This window comes from Geospiza fortis, unplaced genomic scaffold (assembly GCF_000277835.1).
Source record: "Geospiza fortis unplaced genomic scaffold, GeoFor_1.0 scaffold237, whole genome shotgun sequence".
Lineage (NCBI taxonomy): Eukaryota > Metazoa > Chordata > Aves > Passeriformes > Thraupidae > Geospiza > Geospiza fortis.
In genome coordinates, this window is record NW_005054319.1 from 4,890,973 (window position 1) to 4,910,429 (window position 19,457).

A 19,457-nucleotide genomic window follows, 5' to 3' on the forward strand; every position below is an offset into this window, starting at 1 on the left:
TTTTCAAGACAATCAATGTGTACCATGATGACTGTACATAAGTATACAAAACTACAAAGGTTGTAAAGCATGGGCAAATGTTTTATTTTCAAAATGCTGTTCTTAACGAGAATAAAGGCTTTACTATTTACTTACAATGTTTGTGTCCTCTTGGTTTTAAAATCCACACAGATTGTTTTTTCCATTGCAGTGAGCACTGCTACACAGAGAATTGCTCCTTGGTGCAGTTCCTCAGTGTTAAACTGAAGGAAAGGGCTCCTAAAGCACATTCCTCCACCTCTGGCCACATTCCCACACCTACCCCTGGCTCTGGCACCTATCAAACCCATGAGCCAGTCAAAGAGCTCAGCAGCCAAACTCTTAACACAAAAGAGATGCTTTTTCCACTGTTGGCTCAGCAGTTTCCTGTTCTGGTTCAATTGCTTGTGAAAAGGAGAGGACAGAAGAATTCAGCTGGGTTTGAAGAGTGCAGAATGCGAGTTTTTTCTTCAAATAGTTTGATTTTCCAGAGCTGGTGTAAGAACCATCATCACCAACCAGGAGCAACCCCAAGGGTGGGTACTGGTGTAAGAGTGAAGACAAGGTCTGTGCAAGTGAAGGAAGAAATCCATGTGGACCCACAGCAAGAGGTTTTATTAGGTGTTCAGTCAAAACAACTACACCTTTGACTTACATGGAATTATTTGTAGTTCTACTATCTTCTCTAACTGTGAAATTATAAAGGCATAAATAGGACTGTTCTTGACAGGACTAAGTTAAAAAAACAATAAAGATTCCTTAGCAAGGAGCCCAATCTGATTTTTACTGTGCTTGGACCTGATAAAAGTAAGTAGCCTGCATAAGATTGCTGAAAATGCTGACACTGGGATCTTAATTCTACACTTTCCCAGCACATGTGCTAAGTGGTAACAAAAGGGCCTTTGACTTTTTTCTCCCCTGCAGAAATGCAGAGCAACCCCAGCTCTCATTGCCTTCCATTGGAATTGCAGGGGCACAGCATTTCTGCAAATTAGACCATTCTGAGCAGAGCCTGGATTTGTAAATTGTCATAGCTCTGCAGGAGTCAGAGAACTCCAGTTTATGATAAATGAAGATTTAACACTTGCCTACATGTGGATAAAACCCCTTTTCATTTCATCCAGAGTTTTGTTCCTGTCAGAAAAGGGTTTAAGTGAGCATTCAGGAACACAAGATAAATAGAGATTCAACATTTTTGGCTAGATGTGCACCATTCCATCTGTTTTAACGGAATTGTGCTCACTTAGACTACAACTGAATTTTGTCCTGGCATGCTGGGTCCTTACATAACCTGCCCTTGATTTACAATACCCCACATGTAAAACTTTAATGCTAAAAGGGTTTCTAAATCAGTATCACAAAGTCCATGAGCTCTGTGCTTTGCAATTTTAGTAAGGAAACTAAAATTGAGATGATGAAGGATTTTGTGTACGTTAGTCCAGCTCTTCTGATTTGCTTCCCACTGCAACCATTAAAAAAAAAAAGAAATTAACAGGCACAGAAACAGAAAAGAAACCATCCATACTTCCTCAGCAAATACTCTTACTCAATAAATAAATAAAAATCCCCTGCTAGACCCAAAATGTGTATTTCTTCTTTGCATGGTATTTTTTTCATGTTTTGACACAGCTTCAGCACTCAGATACTTGCACACAGTTCTTTGTGCAGCTGTGGGAGTTGTGCATGTGTAGCTGAGGGCAGAGCTGTTTGCTAGTAAGAAGTCACTGGATTAAAAAAAAATTGAGAGCAGCTCTTTGAGGTTTTTGCTTTGAAGAATTTTTCAATTAAAAGTCAGTGATGAAGTCATACAGTTCACCTAGCATATAAATATATTTTTGTCACTTAGGACAACAAGCAAGGTCAATAAAGAATAGTTTCTCTGTGTCTCAGTGGAAAGAAGAATGTTATCCATGTGATTGCTAAGGGTCTGCCAAATGGGAAAAATCAGTCAAACAAAGAGCACAGGATTGCTTGCTGGAGTAAACAATTCTAAATGAACAAAAGCTCTACATAAAAGTAAAATGTCCCACCCCCTGGTGAAAGCTGTTTTCAAAGCTCTGTATTCTTTCAGAATGTTGTAATACAGATTAACCTAATGTTTTTCTTCTGCTGATACAACAGTCTGGTTCCTCATTCTACTTGTGTGATTTCAGCTATCTTATTCTGGTTTTGATACTTTAAAATTTTACAAACTTCCTTTCAACTTAAAAAAATCTGCTTTTCTATTTCAAGATGTGTCTGTACTATACACATTTTTACATCGAACAAGTTTGTTAGGAGATTTATATATAAAAGCTATGCTAGAGGTAAAGAAAGCCAAATAAGCCCCCAAAAAATCCCCTTTTGAACATAGAGTTTCAGGAGAGCTTAGTTACCCTTCCAAGGCATGCAACTGAAAACCAGCAGACAAAATCCTCTTGGTACATACCAGGGATGCTGGGCTGCAGCAGGCCCATGTGCTAATTTAAGGTGCTCAGTGTGCTCCCAACCTGGAGAATGTCAGCTCATAGAAAGCATGCAGGAAAAGTGCTGCATGAGGAGGGACACAGCAATCCCTTAGAAACCCAAAATGAGACTGCAGCAGCAGGAGAAACCCTGTTTTACGATGGTAAAGGCAATACATACCCAGTGCCTCAATGGAACAAGACCTTTCTGGATTTTAGGGTTTCTGTTTGTACAGTTAAGGAGAAAAATTGAGAGTGGATTTAATATCCCATATGACTATGAATGTCCTGTAAACAAAAAAAATTCTATTGTGTTGAATTTTAGCTAATGTTCCTTGATGTGATGAGGCTGAAATTTGCAAATCTTTAATAAAAATTAGGGCTCACACACTTTCACATTAAAATGAGCAGGTGTTTTAGGTATCTGCTAGCAGTGCTTTTAGTCAATAGTGTCCTTGTCTTATCATAACCTGTGTTACTTAAGCATAACAATTTCCAATCACATCACACCAAGCAGGAAGCACAGGCTGTCAGCATAAATCTGGATTTCAGGCAGTTATTTAAATAGTTTTTGACATATACTTGCTTCCTGTGTAGATAGAAAAGTAAGATGTCCTCAGGATTCAGATAAGCTGGAAAGATGGAGAAAGAAGCTGCCTGGCTACCTTTTTTTTGCTAGAAATTTCCATTGGAGAAATGTATTTTTCAGGCTGTGACACCTCAAACTGAACTAGCTCACTTAAAATATTTTGAAATGCCTAAGGAAGATGTTTAGAAGAACTTACACCACCTGATAATCTTTCAGACAACACAACGAACAGTGTAAATGTCAACATCAACAACCTGGCTTACAACTGGACCATTCCTTATGCTGAATTTTAGCCATTTCAGTCCTAGAAGTCCTATCATTCTTTTAATGAGTGAGAAACCTCTCAGAAAGTTTATTTCAGTTTCCAGTGCACTTTAAAAAGTGTGAAAATCTGCACGTGAGCAGCCCCCTTCCCATTCCATCCCTGCAGTCACCGTGCAGCTCCCCCAGTGTGGCAATGCCAGCTCTGGTTCTGCTGCAGTGGAAACCTTTCCCTGTGCTCTGGAAGAGTTCCTGCCCTGGGGGAAGGCACAGGGACAGAACTGGGCAGAACAAAGTGCCCCAGGATGCCATTTACACAGCACGGCTTGCAACTGTGCTCTGCTGCCAGTCTCAGGGCAATGCCAAGAAAATTGTTCTCATAGAAAGCTGGATGCAGGAAAATTACAAGCACTTCAATCCCAAGATGTTTGTGTGACTGAATGTATGAAATTTATCTACAGAGAATGCCTAATTTAAAGAGGCACAATATTAGAATTAAATAACACAATCATGCTCAGTGGCAGCATGATCAGTATTTTGAATGCTTTTAGAACATCAGCTCCTGTTTGAAGTCCTGAGACACAGAGGAACTGAGGCCCTTAAGTGCTGTAACAGTGTAGGTTAAGAAAAAATAAAATCTCACATCTCACTTATTTCTTCTAGTACTGGTATTTCTACCTGAATAGGTCATATGGTTTCTCCTATCAGAAGAGTTTAATTTTTTAGCACTATGTTTCAGTCTCTTTACTATATTTTTCAGACTTTTTACTCCTTACTCTTATTTTTTCAGTGAGAAAACCTGATTAAACTTTGCTTTAGTCACATGCACATTCTAAATCATAGGACACTACAGCAACCACTGCAATAGTGAGCACCAGTGGGTGATTAATTTCTTTGGAGGTGAGCTGGGGGTGTTCTTGAGGAGCACAACTGTTATCTGCTATTTTTGACCTCTACTCCTACTACAATAAAGTCATCTACTACTTGGTCTGCCATGTTCCTGGGGAATGCAGCTCATTTGACATAGTTTGTCATGTCTGTGCTGCAATGCTGAGACACAGATGATGGCTAAAGGAAGCACTGGAATGTATCTGGGAAGGGAAAATTCAAAAAAACTTGGAGCTTTTGTCCTATTTATTTAAGGAATAAGTTCAAACATCCTTACCATCTAATTTGGATGGCAGACATCATTTTTCCTCATCTTAATGTACAGGACTGATGTTTTGTTTTGACACTTGGTTGTTTCAGCATAACAGGGAATAAACTATGACCTACTTTGTGCACTACTGGATAACACAACTGGCTTGTGACAGGAAATTAGGAAAGGTTTATGCTCCCACACTCTATAAAGAGTGCATTTCTTCTTCGTAGAAGTCTAAGAACTACATTCAGTAATTTAAACAGTTGAAAACAGTAATGAAAAATACTACAGACTCAGACTATAAGAAGATGAAAATCCATTAAAGAAAATCTATTGGAATAACTTATTAGCAGGGGCTTAGAGTAAAATATATATATAGAAAGGAGTTTCACCCTAGCCTCCCAATGAAATGCCAAAGAAGCCTGAACATGAAATTGGAGCCACCAGCAATCTTGCTGAAATAAGACCTGACTTTTAAAGAGAAAGTTTTTTTATAAAGTGTTTATAATTTTAGCCTCTTACTATTGGAAGTCTGCCTGTATACAATTATTAGTGAAACCTTTCACTCCAGGAAATATTCAGTCACTAGTGATAGGGAAATAATCTATTGAATACAGATATATTAACCAAACAAATGTTAAAATGGAAATTATTCCTACCCATAGATACTCCTGTAAGTCATGAATCTGAAATGGAACTGTTAGAGGATCACTCAGAGGAAGAGGCTTCTGCAAAATGGATTTTTAAAAGTGACAAGACAAACCTAATTCTCCAAATCAGGAGCAGAGTTTGCCAAATGACAAACTTGCTTTCATGAATGTCGAGGACAAAAAGTTTCAGGGCATTTTTTAATTCACTTAGGATCAGATTCAAAAAGCAAGGGCTGAAATACAGGGGACTTCCAAACACCAACATTCAGAGATGCATATGGGAAATAAGGGCTGGAATATCTCTAGCAGAAATTGTTTGTGCAATGCATCATTGCTTTTCTCATATTTTGACAGGAATACTCAGAATTCATTAGAATACATTTGAATGGCATTTTTACAATTCAAGGTGTACAAAAAGAAGAGAAATATGGGGAGATACAAGTATTGGAGTAAATGAACAACAGCCATGAACACCTGAGCTAGGAGAGAAAAAACTACAGAGAATTAGATGTACTGGAGAGTATTATTTAAAAGTATCCAAGTGCCCTCCAAATCATTCAATGACCTGAGGTTTGTGAAGAGACAGCCACAGAAACACAACAGTTGATGGAACACAACCCTGGACTGAGAAGAAAATCCAGAACAAAGGCAACCAGTGCAATTCCAGAGTATCTGATTAATGTAGTTTTTTTTCAATGTAAATACTCAAGATAGAAAAAAAAAGATGAAACCACAAAGATCTGACCAGGAATAGAAATGATCCCAGAGTGGCAGGTCCTCAGCTAAAAGCATTTGGGGATTTACAGGCAGAAACCAACATGGGCAGAAACCCAGAACTCCAGATTTGCTGGGCAGCTTCATGAAAACTGCATTTATCCCCATTAGCCCCTCTTATTTCTGACATGATTCCAACTTGCCAAATGTGATAGGTTCTGTGAAGTTACCGAATTTAAACTCTTGTGCAGACTAAAACAAAGCATGAGGTAAGAAAGACTGATGCCACAGGGAGGGCTCCAGGGAAGCCACGGCAAGCAGCTCCTGGGTTCTGCAGTCTGTCAGACACTTTTTGTACCCCCTGAGTCCCATTTCAGCACTCCACTACAGCTCATGCTCTTTCTCTCCCTGCTCCACTTCCTCCCTTCTTTTTTTTTTTTTTTTTTAACCAAGAGTCTCAAGTCTTGTTTTGCTGCAGGACTATTTGGAGGCTTTATTTTTCAGCTGGTGACAGCCTTTTATCCAGGCTTCTGGAGAAAAGCTCCACATCCCATAGTTAAAAATAGAAATTTGGGGTTTGCTTATCTAAATGGCTTACAAAAAACACCAGCAGCGTTTTCAATAAAAATGCTCCAATGTTTTTCACTTTTAAGGTTAAAAGCAGAAAAAGGAAGAAGATTGCAGAACCCATGAAGTATTTCTCCTCTCTTAAAAAAAAAAAAAAAAGAAAAAACAAAAAATATGTTTATATAATTACAGAAAAATCACTAAATTGCAATTTTCCTTTTTTCCCATTACAAATGATTATTAACAAGTGCAGAGTGATGAGTGAAAATACAGCTTTGGTACTGGAGGATTAGTTCAGACTTGTGCTCACAGGCCCACTGCTGTGCCTGTGTAAGCACAGTTCAGAAGACCACGTGCTGCAGTTTATCTAAATGATCATCTTTCCTTTTTATTTTTTCAAACATTCCCAACGTAGTTTCAGAAATTAAATGTTACTGTAATCTTTATAAATTTTCAAAGATGTCTGAGTCCAGGGTGTGGACCAATAAATTGGATTCAGTATCATGAGTCTTATGACTTTTATCACTACATTCTCAGCTGTTAGTGCCAAGATTAAACTTTCAGAAACATCTCAAGCATTTTGAATTAAGCTTGATGAAAACCACCAGCACATACTCTGCCTTTGGTACTGCTTTGTTCTTTGATTTTCTTTTTCTCTTAAAAGAAAATTTAAGGTCTTGTTCTATGTAAGTCAAATTTTATACATGTGCTTTTAAATCAAAAGCAATCATATATATGCCCCCATTTAAAACCATTTTGACTGCAGCACTTTTGCTTTCAGAAAGAAAAAACCAAATACCTGTAAGTACAGTCATGTTTAAAAAAAAAGGAGAGTGAAATTATTTTAAGTGCAGTGTCCTAGTGACAGCAAGCAGCCTTCCACTTTTAACCTGTTTATAAAGCTTAGTTTGAAACCAAATTATTAGAAAAATACATTCAACATATAAGATCTTTATATATATATATATATGTGTGTGTGTGTGTGTGTATAAATCTGTACGATAATAAAACAGATTCAAAGTGTAAAACCATAGAATATGAGGAGGTGATCACTTACAAGAATTCCATTATGAGATTAATTAAAGAATTACAGCTGCAGTAAAAGGAGGGCAGATGAAATTAGAAACAAATTATTTTGTTTAAAATCTTCCTCAATTATTTCAACCACACTTGGTGAAAGTGGCAAGGGAAAAAAGAAATTCTCACATGAAACTGATTAATTCCTTACATTTTACAGGACTGAATTTTCCTAAATAAACCACAGAGATGCAGTCTTTATGAAATCCATTAGCTATTCAGACTATGCCTTTTCCTAATCCAACATTATTACCTGCAGTAATTTTAAATATTCTCTTAAGCCTAGTGTAAGATTTCCCATTTATAAATATATCCTCTTTTCAATATTTTCTTTGGGAAACAGCTCAGTCCTACAAACATGCATGTGACTGTAACTTCATAAGGATGTTTATGGAATGAATTTAAAGAAATTTCACAGTGTAGCCATTTTTTTGGGGTTCTGAATTTAGCATTTTTCTCTTCTCCAATTAATTCTGCTTTGATGTGATAGGATTGCATACAGGCATCCTTCAAAAGAATGCAGACTGGATTTCTCCTGTTCAGTTTAACTCCAGTTTAACTAAGCTTTGGAATCCTTCCTCATGGTTCAGGTGGAGGCATCACAGCTGCAGCAGGAGTGAGTGACTGCATTTCTTTACTTCTTGACACTGTGCATCTGTTCCTGCCCTAGCACCAGAAATATGCAGCCTGTTCTCCCTTGTAGCTCATTCATATTTGCAAGGATTTTCCAGACCACCTCCATGTTGAGTTCCTCAGAGTATTGCTGGATGCATCTTCCCAAGGGAAAAGATTATTGCCATGAAAGAAGTATTTTTTAAATCTCTCCAGATAGGTAAGTAATAACTCCTACTGCCAAAGGAAAAATACAGCTTGGAAATTGAACAGAATGCAAAAGAAAATTCCCTCCTGTATCTGGAAATCACCCTCCTCACCTGCTGTGAAGATTACTTTCTGTCTTATTTTGATTTAAGTACATTTTCCACACACTGTGCCCTCTCTGTTACACAAGAGCCTTGCAAAGCCCAGGCTATGGTTGATTTGTAAGACCTGCCAGCTAATAGGGTCACAATTGGTATTGCCATAAACCCAGGACTATTTTTTCTTTTACTATTTTCCTTAAGAATACTGATTTTTAAAAGTAAAATTTCACAAATTTTATGCAGGTAAGAACAAGAAAAAATTCCCTCAGGACATAACATAGCTGAAAGTAATGTCTGTGCAACAGCAGCAATGCTCTTTCCAACAGCAGAGAAGTAACCCCTGCAATAGAGTGTCAGCAGTGTTTGGTCACATAAGTGATGAAGATTTTGGTATTTTCATTAAAAAGTTTAAATATTTTTCAAATTCCTTTCATTGTAGGACAGACACTTTCATTTCCAGTGCTGTCCCATCAGTACTAAATCTGCACAAAATGGTGCTCAGAACCTAAATCGGTTTTTCACTCACATTCTCTGGAGATTGAATTTTAATTAACTGTATTTTCTGTAGAAAGCAAACAATTTTTTTAATTCTGTAAAAAATTGTGGAACAAATTTATCCCATCAGCTGTGCTATATTAGAGAAAATTCCTTCTCCCTTCAAGTCTAAAGCTGTGAGTCACTAAACTGAGTCTTAAGTGTTACACTTATCTCTGCATTTTCAGTCTGAAATTGTTCAGAGTAAGGACTGTCATACCTTAAATATAGATCATTTTGTGGAATGTAATTTTACACAGCAGTGGAGCAGTATAGCAAATAAAATGTCAGCCAAGAATGCTCTGGCTTTATGATCCTGGATACATGCTGAAGGAAACACACTTTTTTCTTTGCACTCAAAAAGAAATTTTGCCAGCATATGCATTAAAAGAGGTCAACAGGCCTGCAAGGTGCTATTAATGCATAAAGTAATTTTCATGCAGTTTCACACTTTCTATCCTAAAGCACTTTGCAAAACTAATAATAAAGAGTATAAAAGATGGACTGAGGGAAGACTAAAGAACTTCACAGGAGCAAACAGGGAAGTATCTTCTTACTATCTTTTTTTAAGTATCACATACAAACACATTTTCATAAAATTATGTTTTTACCTAGAACAGACCCTTGCAATAAGGTTTCATTGTGCTGAAATCCCAACAAAGCAGACTCTGCTCACATTAGCTCACATTAACTGAGTCTTTGGCTGATATTTCCATGGAAGGTATGCTGATCTTTCTAGTAGTGTCAATAGAATCACATTACTGCTCGAGTCATCATTTTCTAAAAGCTATTTGGCAGCTCACCATTCATCCCCTACAGTTAGATTCAACACTGTTTACAGATCTAATAAACAGAGTTAGTTATATACAAATTAAAGAGATCATTATTTTTCCTAATGAGGTTAATTTCATAATAATATGCTGTATCTACTTAAAAATGCAACTTTTTCTTTTTTGACCATGAATCTTAATGTTTTATTTGTGATAGCTGAGGTTTTAGTAACAATAAATGCTTTGTCTGCTTGATACAAAGAGTTCAGTGGTTTAATTAAAGGAGATTAATTGAATTAACCAAATTAATTAATTCAGTTAAACCAAATGCTTAGAAAGACAAGGTTAAAAAGTAGTTGTGTTCTGCTATTCATTATTGTGTGAGTGTTCACAATCCACTCCAGCACAAAGTCAGCTGGGTTGGATGGAATCACTGGTGAAAGCAGTTAAACTAACCTTGCTGACTTTACACTGAAATAGGGTTTAATGACACTAATAAACAGCAGGATAATGAGAGCAGAAAAAAGAGCAGCTGGAGCACTAACAAAATGAAGTATGGCATCACAGCTGAGATTGATAATGAAAACCCCTGGACAGTAACTTCTCCAACTAGTACAGCTGTTTCCAAATAGCCATCTGCCTGGGCCCCAAGGCTATTTGATGTGGGGATATTCTTAAATGAACTTAGCAGAGCTCAGTTAAGAAATTACAGAAACATTGTGATAATATTGAAAGCTGATGTGATATTAGCAATATAAACTTACAATAGTTGAAGAAAAAAAAATTGAAAAGGGGTAATTTTGCAACTCTCTTTGATGTGATGAAACAGCTGTGTGTCCTAGAGTCCTAAAATAAATGATTTGATGACAGGAAAGCTCTGTGAGAGTGATTAAAAGGAAATTTGTTTTTCCTTTTGAAACAATTGGCAAAGGAAGTCTTTCCACTACATAAGTCTCCAAAACAACTTAAGTATAGTTTACAGGAAGATTAAATTTCTTCAGACACAGGAGATTTTTAATTAATTCAACTGTCAAATGAACAGTCCACCCTTAGCCCCTATTTTTCTTCATTGCAGCATTCTGAGAATGGTTCACCTTGTCCTCTGAAAATCAACTTGTAATTTTCCCCTTTAAGATTTTACATGCATGAAGACTGCAAACTATGACTGTGTAATCACCTAATAGCATATTCATCCTTTTCCACACTGCTGTGTTGTGAATATATAGGTTTGTTTCTTAGAAGTGGGAAACATGCATATCTAACTTTTACTGGTATCATGGACAATGGAATGTGTGAAAAAAAATGCCTTGATGAAATGATAAAAATATTAACAAATTGAAAACAGAGTCCAAGCCACAAACATTAAATTGCAATCACTTAAAAGGCATTAGCAAGCCTGTGAGGTCAACCTCTATCATTCTTCCCAGAAATGCAATCTTCCAACAATTAACTCTGACAGAATTAACCATGTATTACAAAAAGAAAAACCCATCTTTTATGTTTTAAATTTATAATGAAAATAATTTTATGATAGGAAATTTGAATTCACTGTTTTCAGATACTTAAAGCCAGATATATCTATGTTTTCTTTTAAAAATAAAAGATGCCCACATTTTTTCACCAAGTCAACTCAGAATAAACTGTAGTAGAGAGGCTATGAAATCCCACTTGAAGAAAACTGGTTGCTCTGCCAAAATTTTCTTTCTGTCAGTCAAGTCTGCTGGAAGACAATGTCTCACTGATTTTGCCTTTTCATCATTTTTGTGCTCTGTTATTACATGATTTAATCTTCTAGGTCTAAGCTACTGAAACCAGGAATTCTGCTTTCCTTACTGCATATGAGCACCCCATATGTACAAACACATATAAACACAGTTTTGCCTTGTTGTGATGTATGATTTTGTTCCTCAAAATTAATTATTTTCATTAAAATATCCTATAAAAGAGCCTATAAAATATCCCTTAGGCAATTTCAAAGATTGGTAAATAAAACCTGGTATTTCATAGATTAAAACTGCAATATAAATATAAATAAATGTTTGGAGAATCTACAGAGCCTTTGTAACAAATTCCTACCACCAAAACTTGTCACTCTCCTGTAGTTCAGGGCAAAGATGATGATGATTATTTGTGTGCTTAAGTGAATGGTAACTTGGCTCTGTCAGTAAAGCTTTGTCCACAAACAGGACAAAAAAATAATACATTACAGTGCCAGAAGCAATCTGGCTTTATTTCCCTTGGCAATTTTTTAGGTTGTTTGAGTTTGTTTTCTATTTTTTCTTTTTAGAACTGTACAGACCAAATTCTGCTGTAAATAACTACAGGAAAATGCCAATAGAATATTTACCAGATAGAAATTCCACAGTCCAGAAAAACTGTACTACAGCCCATCTGGTAAAAATCAGCTTTACATGATGAGTAGCTGGTAAGTGTCTAATCCTGCCCTAGAAAATACTGTGCCAGCAAATTATCATAGTTTTCCAAAAATATTGAATTTAGACCCTGTATTGTATTTTTCATTGCCACTTTCAGCTGCACAGGCAACTCAAGCTGAGTAAGTATTGACTATGAAGAAACAGCCCAGTGTTTCCACCAGACATTACCTTCTCTCTCGGGCTCAGTGTCCTACTGTGTGGCCTATTTTTTAGACAACTCAAAGTATAAAAATTCAACACAATGTAAAAAAAAAACCAAACAAACCAACCAAAAACCCCACAATTTAATTCACTAACCTTTGGCTTCTTGTTTAGCCCAGAATTTTCTCACCACCTCATGAATGTACCTCTCCTCTCTCAGCTTCTTTTGCCACTGACGGAGCTCTTGTATTTCGCTATCACAACGAACCTGGGAAAGGGGAATCAGAAAAGAAAACTAAAATTATATACCTTTGTGTTTTCAGGATGAGGATACAATTTTTTTCACAAGGCTGTGGCAGGGAAAATATGTGACAGCCATCCTCTTTGCTGGGCCTGAGGTACAAGCAAAATCCCAGAGGTTTACAGTTTTCAGCTTACACAGAAATAAAATCCACATAATTGGCAAATCCAATTGAAAACATAAATATGTCTATTAGGGGATCACTTTGATTACCAAGGACTCCTGGGAATGAGATTGCAGTGAGATGCTAATTCTCTGAGTTAATTAAAATTTAAAGCCTTATGCTGAAGGGAGTTAGTGCCTTTAGAAAAGCATAACACTATAAAACCAATGCACTGACCAAAATAATGGAGCAGAAGAGGAGCATGAAGGGTCATGCAGAAGAAAATTTATTCCATCAACCTGATTCACACCTGCCATCAGCTGCAAATAGGCTGACTGGCAATCCCACCCACACAATTTTCACAAACAGGAGAGCCATTAATCTGTTATTTAAAGTAATTGGACTGCATTACATGGTACCTATTCTTTGTCAGTCAATCACCCCATGAAAGGCATAATTCTGCTTCCACAAAAAAAAAAAAATACAGCAGTCAAAGGCTTTGATTTGATTTAGATGTAAGCTGAATTTTTCTAGTATTGTTTCTGTACTGGTGTAGCTCCCACTAACATAGAAGTGAACCAGCTCCATCAACAGCTTTTACCACTCTGCTACTTCCACTTGTTGTAGCAGGATTTGATTAATTAGAAGTGCGTTGCCCATGGCTGGCATTCACACAATTACTGCCTCTAGTGCACGAGATCCTGTCCTGAACAGCAGTGGAAAGGGACAGGCCAGCATTACCTTGGACACTGGGGATTATTCTTGTAGTCATACTCAAATTGTAATAGAATTATTTTTAAAATGCAGTTTCTTAGGTTTGGGGTTTTTTTCCTAAATGTTACATATAAAAATGTCATTCTGTTTCAGGACTACATTCAGAGAAGCTGTGGCTGCCCCATCCCTGGCAGTGTCCAAGGCCAGGTTGGATGGGGCTCTGAGCATCTGCTCTGGGGGAAAGTGTCCCTGCCCATGGCAGCAGGGCTGGAAATGAATGATCCTTAAGGTTCCTTCCAACCCAAACCATTCCATGATTCTAAGGTTCAATGTCCTAGTAATTCAGTCTGAAGTGAAAAAACGTGGTAAAAACAAGCAGCAATGAGTTCAGTTTCTCCTGGACACATTTTTGCTTGCAGGAAGATAATGACTTAGTTCCCTAGAAATTTTCTAAATAGAATTGTGTATCTTGTATTCTTACAGGATATGGTGAAGAGTTTGCTCTGTGACCTGAACTCTATTAAATGCTCTTCTCCATTACACTCTGCTTTTCTTCCACTTTACTGAGACACATACAGAGCAAAAGAGCACAACTTAGTTTTCCACTAGTTATAGAAAACCCCAAACCTTAAAGAAAAACAGTTTAAATTATTTATCAAAAGTATTCTTTCCTCCCACGATTTCTCCTCTGTGCTGCAGCTAAGAATGCAATAAACAGTAGCTGAACTCCCATAGCACTTTTCAATCCACTTAGGAGAAGATAACTTGCTATGTTTCAGACAGTGCACTGGCAGGGCAGAAATACAATACAAGGTTACTTGATCAATAAAAACAGACTTTTGCTCAGTGACTCAAGATCAGATACATCTTAGAGCTCCAATAATATTCCATTATACTGATATAGTTCTGTTGTATCTTCTATAAAACTTATAAGGGCTTCTTACAAGGTTTCTATGAAATTTTGAAACTTAAAGAAGTTACAGCTACAAGTGGCATCTTCAGCTATACCAAAAAAAAAAGAGATAATGTTCTATTAAATCTATCAAATACTATTTTCAAACATAAAATATAATCCAAACACAGGATAATTTCTTTAGGCTTGCAAGAGACATTTTTTCTTTTATGCTGCCATATATGCTTTTATAAGCCAAATAACTCCTTATTACATGGAGTCAGTTTGTCTGCACAGGAAAGGGTTAAGGAAATGCTTATGGGACACAAGCATATAAATGACAGAAGTGCAAGAGGCAGGGAGATAGAGAAACTACTACCTCTATATCTAAATATAAAATTTCTGAAAACATGATGTGTCCATTTACAACCTCAGCTGTGTAAGACCTGTATTTTGGCCTGTGACAGGGCCACAGCTGTCTCTGTATATTGAACATAAAGACAATAATTCCTAACAGTTAAAAGATAAAAGGCAAGTATAGTAGCTTCTGTATAGTCTCCCTAAGCAAATAAAACAGCGGCAGTGCAGTGAAATACCCAGGGAAATACAGAGTTCTGAGATAAAGGCAGAGTCAGACGCTCAAATACTCCAAAGTCAGCATTAAATCCAAGCAGCAAAATGAGCTTCCAGAACAAAGTGTCTTTTTAGAAAAGTGACCAAAAAAGGAAAAACACAGATTTGCCACCTGCAGTAAAACAGGCGACAGGAATGTTACAAAATACATTAAAAGTTCCAAATATGCTTAATAGATTATAGTTCAGCACAGTTGTAATGCAGTTTAGCCTACTGATAATGCCTTAGAAAGTTCTTCTGCTTTGAAACCAGAGTGCAATGCTAGCATGATGAAAAAGCCATGACTTAGCAGCAAAATCTCCAGGCAAATAAAGACAGAGTCAAGAATCTTGTCCAAGCAACTGACATGTGTCTCCTGCAGCCCAGCACTGCCTGAAGCCCTGGAGGGCTCTTAGCTCTGAAGGGAGAGTTCACTCCTACACTTGCTGTAAAAAACAGGGAATATTTGTGTGACCTTCTGGGTTTAAGCCTTTGCTGGTAGCCACAGCTTGCTGGAAAGCAAGATAAACTGTGATATAAACTTTATATAAACAGATATAAACTGAAATGGTTTTTATTTTATATTGTGATAGCAAAAGTACAACTATGCCTTGCAAGATACAAAACAAAATTGGAGCATTTTTATCTTGAGCTTTTGCTCAAAGGATGTGTATAAAATAGCACTGAATATTTACATAGTGCTGTTCAATTTCAACTCTAAGATATTACAAGATTTAGTCCAAACCCCCATGCTTTCAGTGCTAGGTGAGAACATGTAGCACAGCAGATAAGGATAACACTAAAGGTCCACTCACAGATATCAGAGGAAATTCTATTAATGAAAAATTTCTGTTAGTCTGGAATAGTTATGCAAATTTTAAAGATTAAAAAGAGCCCATTTTAAAAAAAGGCACTAAGCAGAGATTCTGCAGTAGAGGGGTGAAGGAATATATCATATTTTGCTGGAAAAGAGCCTGGAAAATTGACACCAAGCTGAATACTGCCTTGGCCTGTGACAGATGAATGGAACCTCAATAAAAACCGATGGTGGAAAGTGAAAAGGAAGAATTCTGATGACAGAGCTGCTCAAGTCTTACATGAGTGCTCCTCCTGGCCCTCACGGAGCCCTCCCAAGATGGTGTCCTCCTTTCTGTAACCCCCTCAGAGAACTCAGCAGCTCTATTTTCCACTGCTATTTGTTCTGGAATTCAGTTCTTGATTAAACTTGAAATAATTGTCAGAGTGCCCATCAATGTCTTTGTATGAAAGATTGTAGCAAGGACTTGGTTGATGGCAGCCATTAATTATTACAACAACAGTTAAACAAGTGTTTTTCTGAAATGTGCTGCAGATAAGGATGAATTTACCATTTTGATCCTGCTTTATTTATCAGAGTTCTCAAGATTCTGTAGCTTTTTCCCCCTTCACATAGAAAACCTTTATTGCCTGATCCATTTTTGCATTTTTTGCCATGTGTTTTTGATACTGGCAAACAGCTGGAGGTAGCAGAAACAAGTGAAGTATCAAGAGAAGACTGATACTCAGTCAGTTATATAACTAAAAAAACTCTACTGCCTGAATCAATATTATCAAGAAAATACCTCAAAAAATGGTCTGAGTCCATAGAAGATGTATCTTAGAAGACCAAGGATGAAGTACCTGTCTCCCCATCACATTGTCATGTTGTCTGTGTGCTCATGTTTAATTATCCAGTATTATCACACTGTAGCAATTTTTATTTCAAAAGCAGTATTTCAAAATTCTAAATCCTCTGAATTATAAAACAAGGTTTAATGAAAAACTTCAGAAAATAGTTTAAAATTTTGACACAAAAATATCTTTAGAATGCAAAAAGGCATTATTTGTAAGTATTCAGTTATTACCAGCTATTAACATTAAATCAGTGTTAACTGACTGAGCTATTTATTTTAAAAGCAAAAAATCTGAATTCTTTGGCTATTTTTCATAATATACTTATCATTAATGTGATGAAATCCCATTTAAACTTAGTGTTCTCTTAATCTGCAAGCCCAAGGATAACACATTGCCCTATGTAGTAATTTGTTACAAATGGTTTTTATTTTATATTCTGATTACAATTTTTAATTTTTAAAACCCCATGTTCTTTCACCTCAAATAAGGTAAAACATTAATAGCTAATTTTATAGCCTGAATTATTTTTTATGTCTCCTACCTTTTATAGCTAGAATTTCTCTCTCATTTCTGGGAATTGGTTTAGAGTGATAAATACCAGTGTGAAAACCCTGAAGTTCATCTATGCAAAGAAGGATTGTGCCCTTCAGAAGCCTTCAGAGCAGCAGAAGATATCTGAGCAACCTTGCAGTGTTCAGCAAACAGAACTGTTATTGGATAATGGCTGCCCCCACTGTAAGGATGCCTGCAGGGATACTGTCAGTGCTAATTAACGTTAGTGTCAATGCTGTCTCTGTTTAAAAAAAAGAAAAATAATGGGAAACAAACAAGCAGAAAGACACAAAAATCCATAAGTCAAGAAGAACATTTCAAGGTATTTCATTGTCTTTGGCAGCACAGCACATTACAGGAGCCACTTATATATACATGCTTGTTAAAAATAGTAGAGAACTTAACAGAGAGTGTTTTAAACTGATTGTTATTTAAAGAACACCTGACATCCAGAGATGTCTCACTGTCCATCACAACAAAATTGCTGCTATATCTGGAGGCTACTTAGAAGCTTAAGTTTTGATAAAGGAAGTCAAAGACATTTCTTCATCACCAAAGTCACCTGAATTTCAAGTCCATTTCTTCCTGAAGTGTGAAGGTATTAGAGCTTAAAAAAATATATATTTGACAGAACTTCTTCAGGATTTTCAAAATAATTTATTTAGTATCCTAGGGTTAGCATGGTTGTTACCCTCCAAAATAATAGCACTGGACAATTTTCTTTGTATTTATTTTATGCACCTTGCTTTTCCCCCTTAAACTGGAATGGCACTAGTGCTGTGTTACTAGTGAGCCTTACAACATCTGCTTGTCATTTTGTTTCCAGTTTCCTTGAACAACAGCCTTCATGTCTCTCATAAATCTCTCATTCTTGGTCTCAATTCCTTGTCCTTTCTTTCTGGATGCTTTTATTTCCCAACAAACCTCACCAATCCTCCTCATGCATCTCCACACTTACTCACATATCCCTGCATGAAGCAAAATAACACTCCATCCTTGAGAGCTACCCAAAGCAACTTTCAGTTAAAGAAAGAAAATTGTTCAGTGTTAATTGTACATTGGAAAATCGAATTTCTGTGGATTTTTTTGTTGTTGAGGAAAACAGTGAGATTACATCAGCATAAATGCCTGTGAAAAAATTGAAGTCACTAGGCATAAGGCAGAGCAACATCCAAAGCCAATGAACCATAGGGGTCTCAGCAGCTATTTATAGTATCCCCTACTTAAAATTTATGTAAGGATTTTCCCTGGGGCCTTCACAGTCCTACAGTTTTCAACATCAAGCACAATAATTATAGATTCCTCTTACCCGATAACCTCTCCAGAAGGACTGGATTAGTATGCTTGCTTCTTCTTCTGATAGAAGCAGAGACAGAGGAACTGGTGGTCTAGGACTTAAAAAAAATAAATTTAACAGACAGTCTATAAATGTAAAACACTTTCTTCCCTAACAGTATATTTTATCAAAAAGGGAAATGGTGTTCAGGAGCCTGAAAGACACAAATTCTTATTGTTCTGAAAACAAAATGCACAAAGAATGTCTCCTTTACAAATATATTGTGATATACACTACAAGAATTCCTTCTTAAAACAATAATGTACAAATGGCACATCAAGCACAGTCATCTTTCTTACTCTTCTACATGTGCTTCAAACCCCCCTATTATGGTAAGGTTTGGGGTGGCAGTGGGAGGTGGGCAAGGGAAGCACTCTGCCATTTGTAAAGCAGGGAAGGTTTTAGTGTGTGTCTGCCACACTGAACAGACTTATATGTAAATGTTTATTACATGAAATACACTGAATATAAACATATCTTAGCACATTCATTTACATTATGGCCTCACTTTAAATTAAAAGGGGCTGAAAAATAATGATTATCCTATCTGCATAGCATGAATCTGTGTTTAGAAAGGTCTAAACACGTTCTTAAAGTGCTGAAATTTTACTTTTGATACCATGTATACTTTCTTTTGGTGATAAAAGAATGTAATACATTTCTGAACTCAACCATTTTCAGCCAAAATATATGGTAGCTTGAAAGCACATTTGGTGATTCTGTTGCTACCAATTTTAATGGGAACAAGCTAGTAATTAAATTCAGCCATCACTAGCAAAACCTCAAATGACTATATCAAACTTTGCTTCCCAAAAGCCATTTTCTATGGGTGATGATTTATTTCTCAGACACAATGATATAATAAAAATCATCCCTTGGAAAGGACAAAACAAAATTTACTTCTATACGGTTTTTTATGAGAAATGTAATTTGCAGCCAAAGAACTACAGTGTAATAACCCTGCAGCTCATGAAAATACCAGTTCTAAAGAGAAGCCTTGGCACAGCATTAGAATGGCTGCCAAGAGCCACTC

The 19,457-nt window shown here is 36.6% G+C and overlaps 1 protein-coding gene across 1 annotated transcript in view; it reads right to left on the bottom strand.

Moving 5' to 3' along the window:
• Positions 1 to 60: 60 nt before the first annotated feature.
• IQCK (IQ motif containing K) overlaps positions 61 to 19,457 on the bottom strand; it is a gene marked incomplete at its 5' end in the record, with an annotated part of 33,381 nt that continues 13,984 nt past the window's right edge. The window contains 3 exons of the mRNA XM_031056571.1: positions 61 to 1,480; positions 12,418 to 12,529; positions 18,398 to 18,482. Coding sequence (XP_030912431.1) covers positions 1,452 to 1,480; positions 12,418 to 12,529; positions 18,398 to 18,482 — 226 coding nt within the window. The remainder of the gene's footprint in view (positions 1,481 to 12,417; positions 12,530 to 18,397; positions 18,483 to 19,457) is intronic.